Source organism: Pavona decussata, unplaced genomic scaffold (assembly GCF_977016875.1).
Source record: "Pavona decussata unplaced genomic scaffold, jaPavDecu1.1 SCAFFOLD_48, whole genome shotgun sequence".
NCBI classification, from domain to species: domain Eukaryota; kingdom Metazoa; phylum Cnidaria; class Anthozoa; order Scleractinia; family Agariciidae; genus Pavona; species Pavona decussata.
Window position 1 is genome coordinate 6,336,377 of NW_028145470.1, and position 16,846 is coordinate 6,353,222.

General features: G+C 38.3%; 2 protein-coding genes across 3 annotated transcripts in view; both read left to right on the top strand.

The window, feature by feature from the left end:
* Positions 1–117: 117 nt before the first annotated feature.
* The window catches only part of LOC146482024 (nicolin-1-like), a 39,526-nt gene continuing 22,797 nt past the window's right edge, over positions 118–16,846 (top strand). The window contains exon 1 of one of the 2 annotated variants that reach the window (XM_085108126.1): positions 118–222. The gene's annotated coding sequence lies outside the window, so the exon portion shown is untranslated. Of the gene's footprint in view, positions 223–15,734; positions 16,156–16,846 lie in introns of those variants that run through there. The other variant, XM_085108125.1, reaches the window with a different exon arrangement.
* On the top strand, positions 7,980–14,710 carry LOC146482025 (uncharacterized). The gene is made up of 2 exons (XM_085108118.1): positions 7,980–8,283; positions 12,538–14,710. The coding sequence occupies exons 1-2, from the start codon at positions 8,073–8,075 to the stop codon at positions 13,074–13,076; spliced, it is 750 nt and encodes a 249-aa protein (XP_084964244.1). The 5' UTR covers positions 7,980–8,072; the 3' UTR covers positions 13,077–14,710.

Consider the following 16,846-nt stretch of genomic DNA (forward strand, 5'->3'; position numbering starts at 1 on the left):
TTAAGCTCGCGACATAAAAAAAAGGTTTTTAAGGTCCGCTTTCACTCCGAAAGTTGTCGAAGAAAGACGAGTAGGGAGTTTAAGAACTGAGCTACTACGATGACGGCAACAAGAACGTCACAAAACAACACAAAGCCATTGCACTAAATTTTGGTACATTTCTTCGCCGTACTCGGCCGAACAACAACGCGAAAGGAATAAATTCAAGGTTTTATGGAGAACGTGAGTGCATAACGGTAAATTTTTCATTCTCTGTATCAACTTAAACGCCTTTCCCACCTGTTCTGTTATTAAGTAGGTCGGCCACATTGTAATGAAGTTGAACGAATTGGAATAATCACGAAGTAGTGACAAGTAATGCGTACTTATATTTTGGAGCTACGAGTTTTCGTTGGCTTCACCGTCGTGGTTTCTGGAAGTCCCTGTTATTGAAAAACCGACAGAGTCAGTTGGCAGAAAAGCAGAAGACTTTTCATTTGAATCGGCCATCACATCTGAACGTCTGAAGGAGGTCAAATCACCACACACGTACAGTATGAAGGAAAAAATCGGTAAACAATATCCAATATCTAACGAAAAACAATCCAAAAAAACGGACTGATAGCCATTTAATTTAGGTAAAAATGTTTTATGGAAAATTTGTTGTAAAATGTAGGCTGCTTTATGTATGACATATTGATGCACTTACGAATTGGAAACTCTTTTGACGCCCTAAAAGGTTTCCATGCATGTCCCCTTCACTCAACAATGTTGTTATCTCAATAATCCTTATAGTACAGAATGAAGTAAATGTCGTCTGTCTGCCCCAAAAACTTGTCCCATCCACAAACTCCAGCGCTGGAACCATCTTATGCAGCAAAATAAACAGTAGCAAAGTAGGAACGTATAGTGCCCAAGTAGCAGTAGCTTTCATTTGAATGCGGTCACACTTTTGGGATTTCATTCACAGACTCAAACGGTAGAGCCGCCATCTTGTACAGCAATAATAAACAAAACCACAGGAAAGTACTGCTCAGTAGCTTTAATTTGAATGGTCACACTTTAGGATTCGTCTACGGACTAAAACGTTAGAACCACCTTGTACAGCATAATAAACAGCACCTTAGGAAAGTACTGCTCAGTAGCTTTAATTTGAATGGTCACACTTTAGGCCATTTAATACACAGACTCTAAAAGCTACTAGAACCAACTTGTACAGCAACAATAAACAGCCGCAGGAAAGTACTGCTCGGTAGCTTTCATTTGAACGGTCACACTTAAGGATTTTATTCACAGACTCAAAATTTAGAACTACCTTCTACAGCATACGATAAACAGCACCATAGGAAAGTACTGCTCAATAGCTTTCACGTGAATAAACAACTTTGGCTCTGAGGGTTAATTTTTTAATAAGACTGATTTCCGTTTTACATGCCCTACCTAAATCATTGAATTTGCAATGGTGAGAGATTGCTTGAACTTTACCATCCTAATCCATCGCTGCGACAACAACAGACTGTGTGCCAAACGTTCGGAGTAACAGTTCTTTCTCGCTATCAACATTGATCAGCATATTTTCAAGAGAGCTTTAGAAGTACAGATCCATTTCTATCAAGAAGTTCCGGTCTGCAGTTTGAAGTTTTGAAGTTTAATCAGAATTAATAGATGACACAGTAACTAATCATTTCACTCTGTTTAATTGCTCGTAATTGTAGTCAGAATACTAGCCACCATAGATATTTTTATCATAACAGCCGCCTAAGATGATTCAATCCCTGTGGCGGCACTGTATACAGATAAGGCTCTGCATCAGAGTATGCGTAACTGTTGCCTTTCTAGTGAAGATTTAACGCACTTAGCTTGATATCTTCAAGCAGCTGTTATAGCTTAAACCAGTATATCTCCTTAAGTGCCAAAGTAAACATTTAACAAAATTTCTAAAATTCTCTTTGCGTGCATGTTAACTTTGATTTGGATAGTCATAAGATTTACATCCACATGCTAAACGTGGAGGTGGAGATCTACATTGCTCAGTGGAAATGGAGATCCAAATACTAAACGAAAACGGTTCACGAATCATCTGATACAGCACCAAAGAGCACTGCTCAACTGCACGAGGGGCCATTTAATTTGAATGGACTGAATGGTCCCTGCACTTCAATTTTTAGAGCATTTTGAATAACAGATCTAAGTTTGCTAAAAACTGAGTTCTCATTAAAGAACGATCTTGCACGATTCCCCATGTTTCACGAAATTCTTGTGATAAAAGCATCATCCGTGATCGCGTTATTGTAAACGAAATAGTTTCACTTTTAAATCAGCTTATGGATTTAACTGTGACACTATACATTCCATCATGCTTGATGTTATCCTCCCTTCAGTTCATGTGGTATAGCAAGACTGTTCCCAATGTCTTAAGCCTTCATTCATCACGAAACGCAAACTTGATAAACGCCGCTTCAAGGATGTTTCTAAATGGCTGTTAAGTTTTTCAAACCGTTTGTAACAAGGCATCGTTCTTATTTTTCATGAATTAACTAAATTCCAGAGTTTCAATTTTTGTCAGTTTTCTTGCACGGTTTTTGTCTTGTATTAGTTGGCATGGTACATCCATCAAAATAAATGACCACAGACTGCGTCAGTTTTGAGAGCGCTACTGATCATGAGGACCGAAGGGTTTAGCACAACAACACAAGTCAGAGTTCAATTTACCATTGTCACATAATGACAATGGAGGTTTGTTGGAAAATTATGCTGTGATCAACTGATAATTTCAATTGTTAGTTTCAAAGTTGTGAATGTTGAATCGAATGTTGAGTCGAATGTTACAATATTATGATTGTCCCATTGTATTTATAGCATAGTGACCTCAATATTGTGCATGTTGTATTTATTTATTCTTCTTGTTTTCAGGGTCATAAGTTAGAAAACTGTAATAGATTATTACGCCTCCCTCTTTTAATAAAGTTATTGTATTGTAAAATTCAGTCCATGTCCGCGTTACAGCTCTTACTGATAATAAGGGTAAGTTTGTGTCGTTTACAGTGCACTAGAGCAAATACTGAACTGCTGAAGTGCAACCTACGAGTTGACGAATTTAAAATCAGCGGATAGTTGAGTAAACCTCTATGATTGAAGAAACACACGCATGCAGTAAGCCCTGAGGCGAGTACAGTAGCTATAACTAAAGCCCTATTCACACCAACAAAACATGTTTAATTAAACCAGGTTTAACAAAATGAAAATTGATAACAGAAATCTCAACCATTGGCTTCGACATAGGATTCAAGTAAACTTTAACTTATGCTTTCATTTGTGCTAAATCTGTAGTCGACAAAATTTTGTGAAGGAAACAATTTTAAACTGTGTTTAACTAAACAGCTTTTAAACGTGTTTAAGCCTTGGTGTGAATGAAGCATAGGAATACCTTTGGCAATACAGGCGCCCGGCCTGTGCAGACCGATTTCATTTTTTAAAGCTTCATCAAACAGCAGTGCGTTACTACTGAGAGGTCAAACTTTAGAAAACTTTATAACGGTGTAAGCTACACTGCATACAGTAGCAATAAAAGAGGTTATATAACTGCTACACAGATGTTAACAGCTTTGGATAGACGTGCAGGAATTAATTTGGGTCGAAGCCATCTCATGAGATAACAGTGAGCCAAGTTTTTACCGCCGAAGTGTCATCAGTTCGTCTATACGTGTGTTCAGAGATTCTTGCATGTCTATCGCGACTGCGAGTCTTGTTTAAGTCGAGACTCACGGTTTAATCCTTTGTTTCCTTAGTAAAAACCTCTTAAATTTTCGAGTTGAGTAGCTGGAAAGTAAAGCGACTGAGAGTGAGTAGCACAGCAAAACCCTACTCAACATCATCTACTGTTGTCGAAATTTTGACCCTAATACACAAATCAAGATTTTACTTCAAGATGGAAAGGGATAAGCACAAGTACACTTCGATCTACCGAGCCATTCCTGGTGTGCAGTGAAATTTCTCAAAAGATGCATGTGATTGGAGAGAAAAAAATATACATATAGACCTTTATTGGCGGTACAGCAATGTCCAAATTTAATTACATGAATTTTGTTTTCAGCACAAAATTGTAGTATTTGATTACACCTGAAAAGGAACTCTGGACGATTTTTGCGAATGAAGATGACTGAGGTTTGTGCAGTCGTTTTCACGTGAGCGATAGAATATTATGCTCTAGCTACTTTTTAAAACCTTTATACTGATCCGCTTCGTTTGTTCTTTGATCAGGAAATCACAGGTTTTGCACAGCACGAAAACTCATCAAAGGTATTGCCGGAGGATAAAATTATAGTACGGACATGAGTCACGTACAGTATTGCGGTGAAAATACCATACGTTAATTTTGTACATACTTATTAAAATGCCAGCTAAAATAGAATCAACATTTAACGAAAAACACGTTTATCACTGGTCAGTAATTGATGCTACTCAGAAAGTGTTTGCCAACTGGGGCGTGTTCAGTTAGATCACGAACTAATGTTTGCCTTTTTCTGTTTTAAAAGAAAATAATCGGTCACCCATGTACACTGTAATTGTATTTTCATATTCTTTTGAAGAAGGACACAACTTTTTTTAATGCATAAAGTTTTCGGATGAAACTTCATCCATCTTCAGTACAAGTAACAGAGCCGCTAGTGGATGTAATATAAATACAAGAAGGGTAACAAGCTCGAAAAACTGCCAAGCTTTAAGTTCTGAAGATTGTTTTCAAGGGAGTTCCATCTTGGACACCACCTCCGCCCCCGTCCAGCTCAAAATCAAGGGGGCCGGCTGCATATTCCTTGGGAAAAACCTTCACTCAACAGGCAAATTTTTCATGTCCATCTTTCACTGGCTGTTTAGTTTTGTTTGTCTACTCAGCATATATGTTTTCCGTTCCGTTTCTTTATCAACGGAAGATCGTCACACCGTAAAGTAGCTACATTTTTTTTTTCACTTTTCTTGTCACGTTGTAATTAGTTATATGCTCTAAATTTATTGGGGCGTTGTAATTAGCTATATTCTTAACACTATTGTATCCTTCTTGCATTTATATCACAACCACTAGCGGGTTCTAGCTGTTATTTGCACTGAGGATGGGTGATCTTTCATGTTTACATTAAAATAAGTCGTGGCCTTCGTGAAAACTATTTCCTGCCTGCTGGTTCTGCGGAAATTTTTTATATTCATGATTTCCTCATCTACTGGACTCTAATAAGAATAAAAAATACATAATTTTAGTTAAATGGTAATATTGGTGATCGTAGAAGCCTTCGTGCGATTGTTAAGCCCTTCCACCATCTTTCATGCAGTGCTGTATTAATCCGCTATGATGTGGCTCACGTACAGTAATGTGAAATAAAGCATAAATGTATCGAGCACCTACATCTCGCGTCTCACCTTTTTATCTACACTACGATTCTCCGATTTGTCTGAGAACAAAAACGAAAGCGAAATCTTGCCTACTTGGAGAGCTTCATGCGAATCTATAGGGTTGGTGCCATGTTCTAAGGGCAACGTCATGTTTTTCGTTTAGATATTTTTCGTCACGAAATCTATAACCTACTCAATCTATAGCACCTTAAAAACTATATTACTTGGGGACCGCATAGACGCCTGCTATACTGCTCATATACTGAGTAGGATCCCCGGCACTGTAAACAGGCAGAACTTGTCAATGTAGAACCAGACTCACCATACGAAGAGCTTCAACCAAGCCACATGGATAAAATCTTTTTGTTTTGCAACGAAAATTTCACCAGTTTTTCAAGTCGTCGCCGCGGAAGGTGGTTGAGATTTCCAATGGAATCGAAAAAGACAGAAAACTACATAAACTACACACTACATGTAACAAGCAATGAAAATTTCAGTTCCATTTGATTGCGATCAGTCAAATTCTATTGTTCTCTCATGTCAGTTGATGCCATGCAGGCCTGATACAAAAACAACTCACTTTAGAAGATCGGTCCAGATTATTAATGAGGATCTCGATTCCTTAAACTCAGGGATGGAAAATGCATGTAAAACATAGAAAAGGAATCAAGAAGCTGAATTCTAGTGAATTTTCTTCTGAATTCCCTTCTTTTAGAAGGGTTCATAGGAAGGCCTGCCGACCTTACGTCATTCGCGAATTCGCACACCCCGCGCGGCCCCGCTACATAAATATGTTGGTTCTGAGCTTTAAACAAACTTTTACAGCCTTCCTTAATTATAACAGCTTTTAACTTAAGTAAAGGATATTTTAGACTGAAAATAGACAACAAACAATTCTTTTCGCACCGGAATGTTCGCGCGCGCGGTAGCGGCCTTCGTGGGTTCTCGCGTGTGATTCTCCACTTGATTACATGTATCTGTTAGAGAGAAGGAGTGCCCTCTATTCAGTGAGGCAAAGAAAAAGGGGAGCCAGCCAACAGGGGGAAAGTAAGGGGCTGTTCATAGATAAATGAAGAAAGGGAAAGAGAGCTCCTTCCTTCTCTCCACTCGTGTTTCGCTTTCCTTCGCGTTTCTCTCTCTGCATGCCTCGTACGCCAGCCAAACAGCTTATGTTACTCATTGAATCTTTCGAGCACCAGCCCATTTTAATTCAATGCTTATCACTGTTGACCTCCTCTTTGCACTTCAGCAATCTTTTAAGACTTTAAGTGCAAGTACCTCTTCTTCTGAAAGGGCAAAGGGCCTATTGTTATCGCTTGATCGAGTAACACATCCCCTCCAGCCTTGGGCCACCTGTGTAGTTATTGTGTTAAATATTTTGCAATATTGCACGATGGGGATACAAGGAAAAGAACGACAGTGTTTTCCAATAAGGCTCGAAAACCTCATTGAGTCATTCAGTCTGGAGCATTTGATTCTATGCAGGGAAACATCTAAAGAACCCAAGAAATACCTATTAGTTATTTTTGTGAACTACAAACATGCCAGTCGTGACCATTCGTCGACAAAAGTGTGATAAGTCTTTAGTTAATGCTCGCGTCAAAATTCGAGTCTTATATTGATGAAGTTTTTGGATTAAATCTTTTAAGTGTCACCATTCAAATGAAAGCCATTAAGCAGCACTTTCACGTGGAAATGTTCGTGTTCAATGTTATTTTTTACAGCTTAACTGAGAACGGAAAGTCTCGTGCCAAATTGTTACTCCACATGGCACTTTCGGTGCTGGAATGGGTACTCACCATTTTACCGAGCTGAGTTTGATCTAGAGTGTCCGCAGAAAACAACATTTACTGACCTTTATCTAGTATTTTATACTAAGCGCAAGTTTAATGACTTGAGAGAATGGCTATTCAGTTGCACCCTCTAAACATGCAAGTGCCTCTGTGAACTGTAAATTCGAAGTTTCTGGTAAGTTTTACTTTGCAAGGAACAGAGAGTCTGACACAATCTATTTTCTCTTCCGTTTTCTCCTGCTGGCTTTGTTAATCCTGTGTTATCTTGCGTCTCGCATACCTTGGGTCATGGCAAATGGCAGCCTCAATAGACTGTCCTTGAATTCGTGCCTAAACCCATTAAACAGGCATCATTTGTCTGTCAAATTTGACTGACAGCTCAAATCCGATAAAATGAAGTCCATTTAAACAAGAAAGAGGCTTGCAATCGTGAATACCATTAACGAGAGGAACTTGAATGCTGGTAAGTTGCAAAACGATTTGGGTCTGGCGAGTATTCAACCTACAGCATTTATGCTTTTCGTGCCAGGGTTACCCGTAAGTCGAAGATGTGACCTCTTACCCTAAGCTAAATGTTTTACGTCACTCTAATGCTAAAGCTGCTGTCTTTTACAACACTCAACACTCATACGCTACTCTGGCATTTCCGTCTTAGGAAATCAATTTTTGTTTTTGTTTGTCTTGTAAAGTATTGCACTTATCTAAATTATTTTTAAACTCTTACGGATCAGCACCTCTCGTTCTGACCAATCACAGAGCTGTCTGTCTAGTGTTTGCGCCATGTCCACTCGTCAAGGTCCCGCCCTCATTTCCGGAGTTTTGCCACACGCGCAAATCCATGGTCAAAAGTTATCCAGGTTCTTGTCAACCAGCTATCAGTATCACACTCGTACTTCTGCTTCTGCGTCACAAAACATGGCTCAGACCAGCCCGAAACAAAATATTTCTTTTTCTATCGATGGAATCCTAAGTTCCAACAGCGGAGATGAGAATTTGCGGCGAAACCGAGAAAGCTGCAGTAAAGCTGAAGCGATTTCTTCTGTGAAAGCTACGACAACTGGCGACGGGAACAGCACAAGAGGCGATAACAGCCCCGATATAAGGACCATCTTGGATAAACAATCAGGTCAGTTGGTTAGCTTTATCTATGTAGTATATTTACCAAAGACTTTGTAGCTTTAAATTTCAAGCGTTTTGCTTTTTTAGTTTCAAAGAACTCATGGGAAACGCTATATCAATCCCTGACATAGTCTCGTCGCTTGAGGCAGCTTTTCGCGTGTAGTAAAAGTATAATACCTATCGTAGTATTCCTGAACAAATCATTAGGTTATCTCCTTTGTATTCGAAGATTTTTAATGAGCAAGTGAAAATTGTAAAATCATCTGTATTCTTGTTTAGTATGAATTTTCTGACGCGCTTATTTATTCCGCTTAGAACATTTGTTGTCGTGTCTACTTCATGATCACGAGTTTGTCAGACGTGACTTAAAGCAGTTTGGAACGAAAGAAGAAGAAAAAACAAATTTCTCAAAATGTTTGAAGACAAGCAGCAGTAGTTAAACATTCAGCTAAACAGCTTTCATTCGAATGGTCACAATTAGTTATTTTATCCAGACTCGAAGGTTTAATAGAAGGACTTTATACAGCATGATAAACAGCACTACAGGTCTGGAACGTACGCGCTTAGCTTTGAATGGTCACACTTTAATGAATATTTCGTCCACAGACCCAAACGTTAGAATCACCTTGTACAACAAAATAAACAGCACACACACACACAAAAGAAGAATACTGGCGAAGTCGCTTTGATTTGAAAGGTCACACTTTGGAGCTTTGTCCACTGACTCAAAATTCAGAGGCACAAAACATGAGCTGGTGTTTTTCTCTGGCAGTGAAAAAGGAAAAGGAAAGTTCTATCAGAATCTCAAATTTCCAAATTAATTGCTTTTCAAAAAGTTTAACTCGATTAAGCTGTTTTAGTGTTAAGAGGTAAGAAATGCAAATATGGTTCCTTCCCAACGTATTTGAATCCAATTAAAAAGACATTGAGTTCGGGGTAAATTGGATAATGTTATAACCAGATCATCTGAATTAAGATCTTGAAGATCTCTACGTCCGATTCTACGTGATAAATTATCAGCGTAAGAGCTTTCTGTTATCGCCAGATACCAGGAGCTGCAGAGGATAAAAACCCATATTTCACGGTCCACAAGGAAATGTAACAATGGCGTAAGATTTTCACGGAATGTGAGGATTTTTCTGGCATTAGTCACGAATTTCCTGTGACCAAATGTAACTAAATTCTTATGCGATTTTTTTTCTTTGCTTCGCAAACTGATTTCATTGACTCCACTCTCAATCGTTTGGGTTTTTCTTTGGTTTGCATTATTCTTGTTGTTGTCTCTCAAAGTCTTGACATATTTTATCTTCTCGACACAGTGGCGATGTTTTCGACAAATTTGTCTTCTATGGAATTAAATAACTTCCCTTATTTACTCGGGAATAACTCGCTGTGATTTACACTTTTAAGAATCTAGATCTGTAAAAGACATCCCTTGTCTTTTCAATTAAGTTTTACACTGTGTTCAACCACGAAAGGAAATTGTTTTCTTTTGAACGTGACAATATACGGAAGAAAGCGTGAAGGACTTTGCATTTACGCTATTGAGAATTCGTTGTGTGGGAAGGATTATTGTGAATTATCTCGAAAAGTAGACAGGAAAAACGCAACAACCAATCTTATCTGGATCTCAAAACACCTCAATTCGCACGTATTGTTCAACGGAATTATAATTGGTGCAGTTTTTAATACATCAAAAACCTAAATCCTTATAACGCTGGATTTAAAACGAAATCTGAACAATCAGCTGTTGATACGATGCCTCGCTGAATTGCAGAATAAACGATTATAGAATGGAATACTTGAACCACTTATGCCTTACTAAGGTCTCTGACAATTTAGACTATGCAAGGAGTTCGGGAGAAGACATGCAACTCATTCACAAACTAATTCAATGCGATTTCAGTTCACTTTAGCTTCAATACGTAAAATTCTGATTTTCCTCTTTATATTTTCTTGAGTCATTCTTGAACATTTAGACAGAAACAAGGCTCCAGTAACTGGGGAGTCATTCCCGCTGGCTTGTCTGGCAATCAAGGCGCCATTTGTCTAAAGTGTGTTCTCAGTCCAGAAGAGATTACACTCACTATAAAATGGAAGGTGTAAATTTTTTAACAGGGGGCGGAGTTCCCTTGCTCAGGCACTCTTAGCTCAAAACATTTGATTTCATGACACGCAAAGCTTTTTATTTTTGTAAATCAGAGGCGATACAAATTCTGTTGTGTTCAATATTGTTGCACTGCATTAAATAATTGTTTGACTGAAAATAGATGACTGCAGAAATTTAAATCTCTAATAAAGCAGTGCGTAACAAGAAATATAGAAAAAAAACCTGTTTGAGTGCTGTTTAGGCACTCTTGACTCAAAACGTATCCGTAAGATGGCACATACCAGGAACGATATAGATTTTCTCTCGTGTTTTGTTTGCACTGCTATCAAATACATCAAACACTCGTTTGATTAAATGGTTCCAGTGATCAGAAATTGTTCTTATTGAAACAATGGTCGAGTAAGTTTATAGCTGCAAAGAAAAATGGATGAATGCGAACTTCAGCAATCAAAATAACTATTTTTTTTTAAGAATTCATGCCATTAAAACTAAAGTAGACTCAAGATCATTCACCCGTGAGATAAATAACCACAAACTTTTTCATTTCCTCCTTGTCTTCACGGTTTATCTATCTCCTGTCATCAATTGAAGATTTCTCGTTTGAAATCAGGCAAAGCGAAATGATGGCGAGACAACACTGCAACCTTCTCCTTGACTAGTCTACGATTCATCCAAAACGAACATAATTTATCTCACACTCGCAGCATGAAACCTCTGTTTATTTAATGCCCTTGTCTGTTAGTGAATGCACGAAGGTGCCTCTAAACCGGTGTCTAAACGTGTGAACATCGAAGGAAAGCGGTTTGTTCTTCACTAATATATTTCCACCTTATTCAGTTGTCGCAAAACAACAATTGAGGATTTCTTCTCGCGACTTCATGAACCTTTTCTATAGCGAAAGATGTTCATTATTACATAGGTCACTCAGTTCTGTCTTAGCGTTACTTTAGACGTAAAAATTGCAGACTTCACCTTCTCATTTAATGGAACAGTGTGTCATTAAACGAGCGAGATACCTCTATTACTCCATTATTCCTAGTTCTGTTTTGAAAATTACTGATCATTATTTTGTTATTCCGATCGTAAAAGTCTCATTCACTTCTCCAAAGCTCATCTTTAAAGTTCTTTGTTTCCAAGGAGCAATCCATGTTCCTTTATTTACTTTCTACCCGAGTAATTAATACCTCGTTATTCAACCCCCCCTTGGTGCAGCCAAAAGCAAGTTATATAATTGCGTAACAAAGCAATATAAAAGAACAAACAGCACTTTCTGGTGCTGTGTGCTAGCTAGTCAATATTGACTCGTCTGATTGCTTCCTAAGAGTATACCAAATGTGCCAACTAATAATTCTAATTTTCTATTCGAGAAATACTGGCAAATGACTAGGAGACTAGCAACACAGTATTAAAGTCGACTGGTTAAATTGCGGTTTGAAAAAGTGGTTACCCTTTGACTTTTGTATTCCAATTGTTTTAAAAGCTTAAATGTTGTAAATCTGCATTCGCGAATGATTTGGCTCAGGGGTTGACCACACTTTAGAAACGGAAAGGAATAAAGGGATCATTATATATATTCATGGCTCATACAAAACACACTACCCTTGCTTGCAATTGGACGCACGATTTACACTGTTCTTCAGATTTTAGACGTGTAATTTATAGCATTTCCCAGACACCGTTTTAGACTAAACGCCAGCTGAAATTTATATTAATTTTCGACCCTTCTGTCACTGGTTTCATCGCCAACAAATACTTCACCGATTCTTGACTTCCGGCAAGATAGGTCGTGCATGGCCGGATACCGTTCAGCGATTTACATAGACATTTCGATGTGCTTTTATGTTGTAGCAATTTTAGGTGGCGTTCGATTGACCGCCAGTATTCCGGAATAAGATTAAGCGGAATAGCTGGAAGATTTATCTTTTTCGATATAATTATTTAGGAAAACGTATCTGCGAACTTTCGCTGATACTATACACGGATAATTTAAGAGTCATTTTATATTTTGAATAACTCCAAAAACGTCTCTGATGAGGGATTTCTAGTAACCATTCTGGTAACTATTCCGGAATACTGGGGGCCAATCGAACACACTCTTAGATAATTGAACAAATGACAAAATTGATTTGATTTTTTTTTCTATTCTACCAGAAAACAGCTTCGAGGAGGTAAAGCAACATGACAAAGATAACCAACGGATTTCGCCAGAAAAGGCGAAAGCTTCAAACAAAAAGAAAAGGCGCATTCTGTTCAGTAAGGCTCAAGTTTTTCAACTGGAAAGTAGATTTCGAGTTCAGAAGTACCTTTCCGCTGTCGAGAGGGACCAGTTGGCTAGAATGATCAACTTGACGCCTTCACAAGTAAAGATCTGGTTCCAGAATCATCGATACAAGAGTCGCCAACAAATTAAGCAGGATGGACATTTTGATGAAGATGTTAAGGCTCCTTGTGGTGGACATTACCATCCTTCAGAGGTTCCATGCTTACAGCCATGTCCTTATTATGAGCCTAGGGACACAATTAGTGCTTTCTCCTCAGCCTTCATGCCATGGTCAACTGTTTGTCCTGCCTCTTCTGTAAGCAGTTTCTCGATGCCAGCAGCGCAACAAAGCCAACATTACTTACGTTATCCGTCATGTCAGTATGAAGGACAAAGACACTCGTTTTATCCACCTCCACTCTTTTACTAACCCTTCGGTAAAGGCGCAAATTCGATAAATTTTGTTTTCAATTTATAGAATCAAATCAAACAACAAGAGCTGCAATGGTAACATCTTACTAAAATGCTTTCAACTTAAGTATCAGCCACAAATTGCTATGACACATTATACAACATTGCACTGTTGGCAGAGCAGGTTCAATTTTGAATTCGGTCATTTTATTCGTTTGGTTGTTTTATCATTTCCTGACAACGAAATATTTTAACAATTGTACATTAAATTTTATTTCTATTTTGCTTGTGAATTAGCTTTTCAATTGTGAGTTTCTCAATGATTTATTTTTAACCTTAAAGAGGGGTTAATATATGGAATAATTTAAGAAAAATGTATTTAATTGCTTCCAAGACTCAAGAGCATCTCAGTTCAATTTCAGGACGGAGGCTTGGTTGTAAATATTCGTGGAGGATCACTCTTCATGCAATTGTCCTTATTTTATGTTCTCTACAAAGAGGGAGGGGTGAATGCTCCCACCCAGAGGGAATGGGGTTTGAGCCTTGCTGATTTTAGGAGTGTTATCTCTAAAAGAGTATGAAAAATCTTGCAATATAGTCTGAATACAGTTAAAATCCGAGTATAAACGTCGACATTCTTCGAGTTAGGATTAAGAGGATCCCTTGTTTTGGTGACTACTGATAAATTAGGACATGGCACGTGACTTCCTCGTCAGAAAACTAATTCAGTATTGGTGTGGTCCCTACTTCTCAGTTGTATCCATGATAAACGGAATTAGGCTTATGATGATTACATTCAAAACAAACATAGGCCCTACTCTAGTTCCTTTGAAATTAAAATTGTTTAGCTTTTTAACTCAGTCGTATACGATTTTTCCAAAGTGAAGAACTCTGTCTTTCATTTCCAAGCCTTAGTGCTTAACACAGGTTCTTATAGGTTAGAGAAATAAAAAACAGTGTTTAGCCTATGTTTTGTGAATCTACAAGGTTCTTATAAGTGGGATATCTTACTTATAGTCTGGTCTGTATAGAGGAGGTCTTGGTAGCAGATTATCACCCAAGCTTCCGACAACTACCCCCCAAAGTCTGCAAAGTCTGCAATTTACCACCGTGCGAGTGCAAGATGAATCACCGGAACGGATTGTACAAAAGATTATTTCAGTATTAAAAGCTTTTTCTGGTTTCACTTCCTTCCTGTTCTATATATACTCGATTGAAGAAACGTTGACAAGTAAACGGCATAAACCACGAGCAATAAGCCCCAATAGCTTTCTGGGAAGCGTTTGACCTATAAGCTTATTTACATTCTTCTCGGTTAGAAAATAAAAGCCTGTGCGGTTTTTAGGGCTTCAAACTTACATATTTCTCTCAGAGAAAGAGAAAAAAATATGAAATATGTTCAGCTGATTAGATCACCCCAAAATTCTATCATGTAGCATCGTTTACCATTCACAGTTTACACGGGACAACGTTTTTCAAACGAGCGTATACACGACGCCATCGTTTATTTAAACTCTTCAACGTACACTGTCTTCTTTGTTGTAAGTCTCAAGCTTAAGTTGTTGCATTCTTTTACATTTACATATAGAATACATTTAAAATGAATTTATGTTAATAGAATTGCTCTGTAAATAAACTCAGGGAACAAACCTTCGTATTGCACGCGTTTCATCTCATCAGTCAGGTTTTAAATAAAATTGTTAAAACATTTGTTACACTTTCAAAGCCCTAACACTGATAAGCATCAAATTTCTCCTTGTAATGTCAATGCTTAGTAAACCCCTAAGGTCATGAGAATTAAGGATATGATCACCCATGTTCTTGATTTTTAGTAACTTCTCCCCAGTACTTTTATAAGAAAAGTATAGGGACAAGATAGAGAATTTGTTCTTTGAAATCAGTGGTTAAAGGGTTAATTGTTTACGTGATCTGTGCCCATGTTCCAGCAGTCCGCATGAGTTACGAACATTTTGTACATCAATGGTTAAGCGATCTCATGCGTTTGAAAGATTGACATGTTTTCTCAAGTAGGATAGCACCGTGCAGTACACTTATGACTACACCTTCGCGATGTCGTTTGAAAGATCGACATGTTTTTCGAACAGCATAGCACCATGCAGTAACAAAATATTTTGATATCAATATCGAAGTTGTGATTGTTTAAAATGCATCTTAAACTCCATATCGGGCCTACACAGGCTGGAGCTTTTGTATTTTCCTTTGAATTGTGTCTTTGAAGCGACCTCCCCTTTTTGCAACGTCTTACATGGTTGGTCGAGAGGACAAAAGGACGAACAACAGAACAATGATCCCCACCCTTAAAAAGATGCAGCTGCAGAATATCAGGGTCCAGTAAAAATACAGCTTTTGAAAGGTGCATGTCTACTGGTGTCTTTCAGACAGTCTCAGTGCCTTTCCCCATCCAGGCTGTCTAAACGAGCTGTGTTGATGGACAAATCATTTTACTCTTTTTACAATCCTTCTCTCCTTTCAGGTTTGTTTATTTAATACTCTGGCTTAAAATCCGATGGGGGAACAGCATGATATGACCCAAGATTTTAAAGGGCTGAGTTGTGAACAACAAAAAACATTCCTACTAAGCTGTCTCAGCTGGACTGCCAAACATGCAGCAGGTCATAGAATGATTAACACTCAACTTCTCGCTACAAAAACAACACATTGTCATGCAAAATGTGATGAGAAAACTGAACAGAAATCTTAAACGGGTGATATAGTGAAATAAGGTAAATTCTACTTTTGCTGCGACAAGAGAGAGACATTTATCTGGATTGTACTAAGTTATCGTTGAGTTAGCAAGTCAGGCTTTCCAGCCACAGCAATAAACGGCTTATGAATAAGAGAAGGGGTCTGGGTTGTTTCAGCTGCACTCGTTTACGGATATGAGGATCAGATCGTTTTCTAAAGTCCTATCTGTTTTATATGTCACAACTATATAAGGACACCATTGTTCGGGACGAACGTTATATATCTCTGAGTTCCGTTTTAAAGCATGCATAACTCAATGGTGACAACAGCATGGGCTGCCTGTGTGGTGAATGTACAACTCCACCAACATGTGCCAATCATGAGCCATGCAGGTACGTTATCACATAAGCAATTATGCGTCTTTATTTTACATCCGGGCATTCGCTAATTCATATGTCATTTTCACCGATACCTTGTCTGTAATTTAAGTGTTTGGTTGTTTGGGGTGTTGGCCGTGAAAAGTGTTGGAGAGCAGAACTTTTATTTTACTGACAATGCATGCTATTTTGCTAGGATCTGTTTTGGGTAGCTGCAGTTGCCTAGTAGTCCCTGACCAAACTTGTGTTCCTTAGACAAGAGGGTTTGCTTCATATGTTTTGTCTTACCGCTGGACTCGATTGGTTGTTCGTGAATCAAAGTAGCCTGGAATATTTTGTTGCCCTTACTGGGGAAGTGTTTTCAGTACTAATTTGAGTGACAATTTGAAAGACGTCCAAGTCAAAATTGACACTAATCCTGGCCCAGGTTTACAAATTTTTTCGCCAATTCTTGTGCAAGACACTTTACCCTCACGGTGCCTCTCTCGATCCAGGTGGCTTTATAAATGTATTGTGTTCTTGCGCAACAATTTTGTCCCACGGTTTATCTCATCTCTAATGCGTATTTATAAATGTCATGTGTTGTGTTCTTGGCAAGGACACCGCTTTGTTGCACTGAAAGGTCAGAGTTTCGAGTTCGGTTCAAGCTTAAGCTTATAAGCTGATTCTCACGACTTCAAAACTGAATCCTTCTTTTTTATTCAAA

Excerpts from the sequence above, each read along its gene's own strand:
- LOC146482025 (XM_085108118.1), top strand. The coding sequence starts at position 8,073 with ATGGCTCAGACCAGCCCGAAACAAAATATTTCTTTTTCTATCGATGGA. Across the intron at positions 8,284-12,537 it reads CATCTTGGATAAACAATCAG|AAAACAGCTTCGAGGAGGTA; the intron begins GTCAGTTGGTTA and ends CTATTCTACCAG.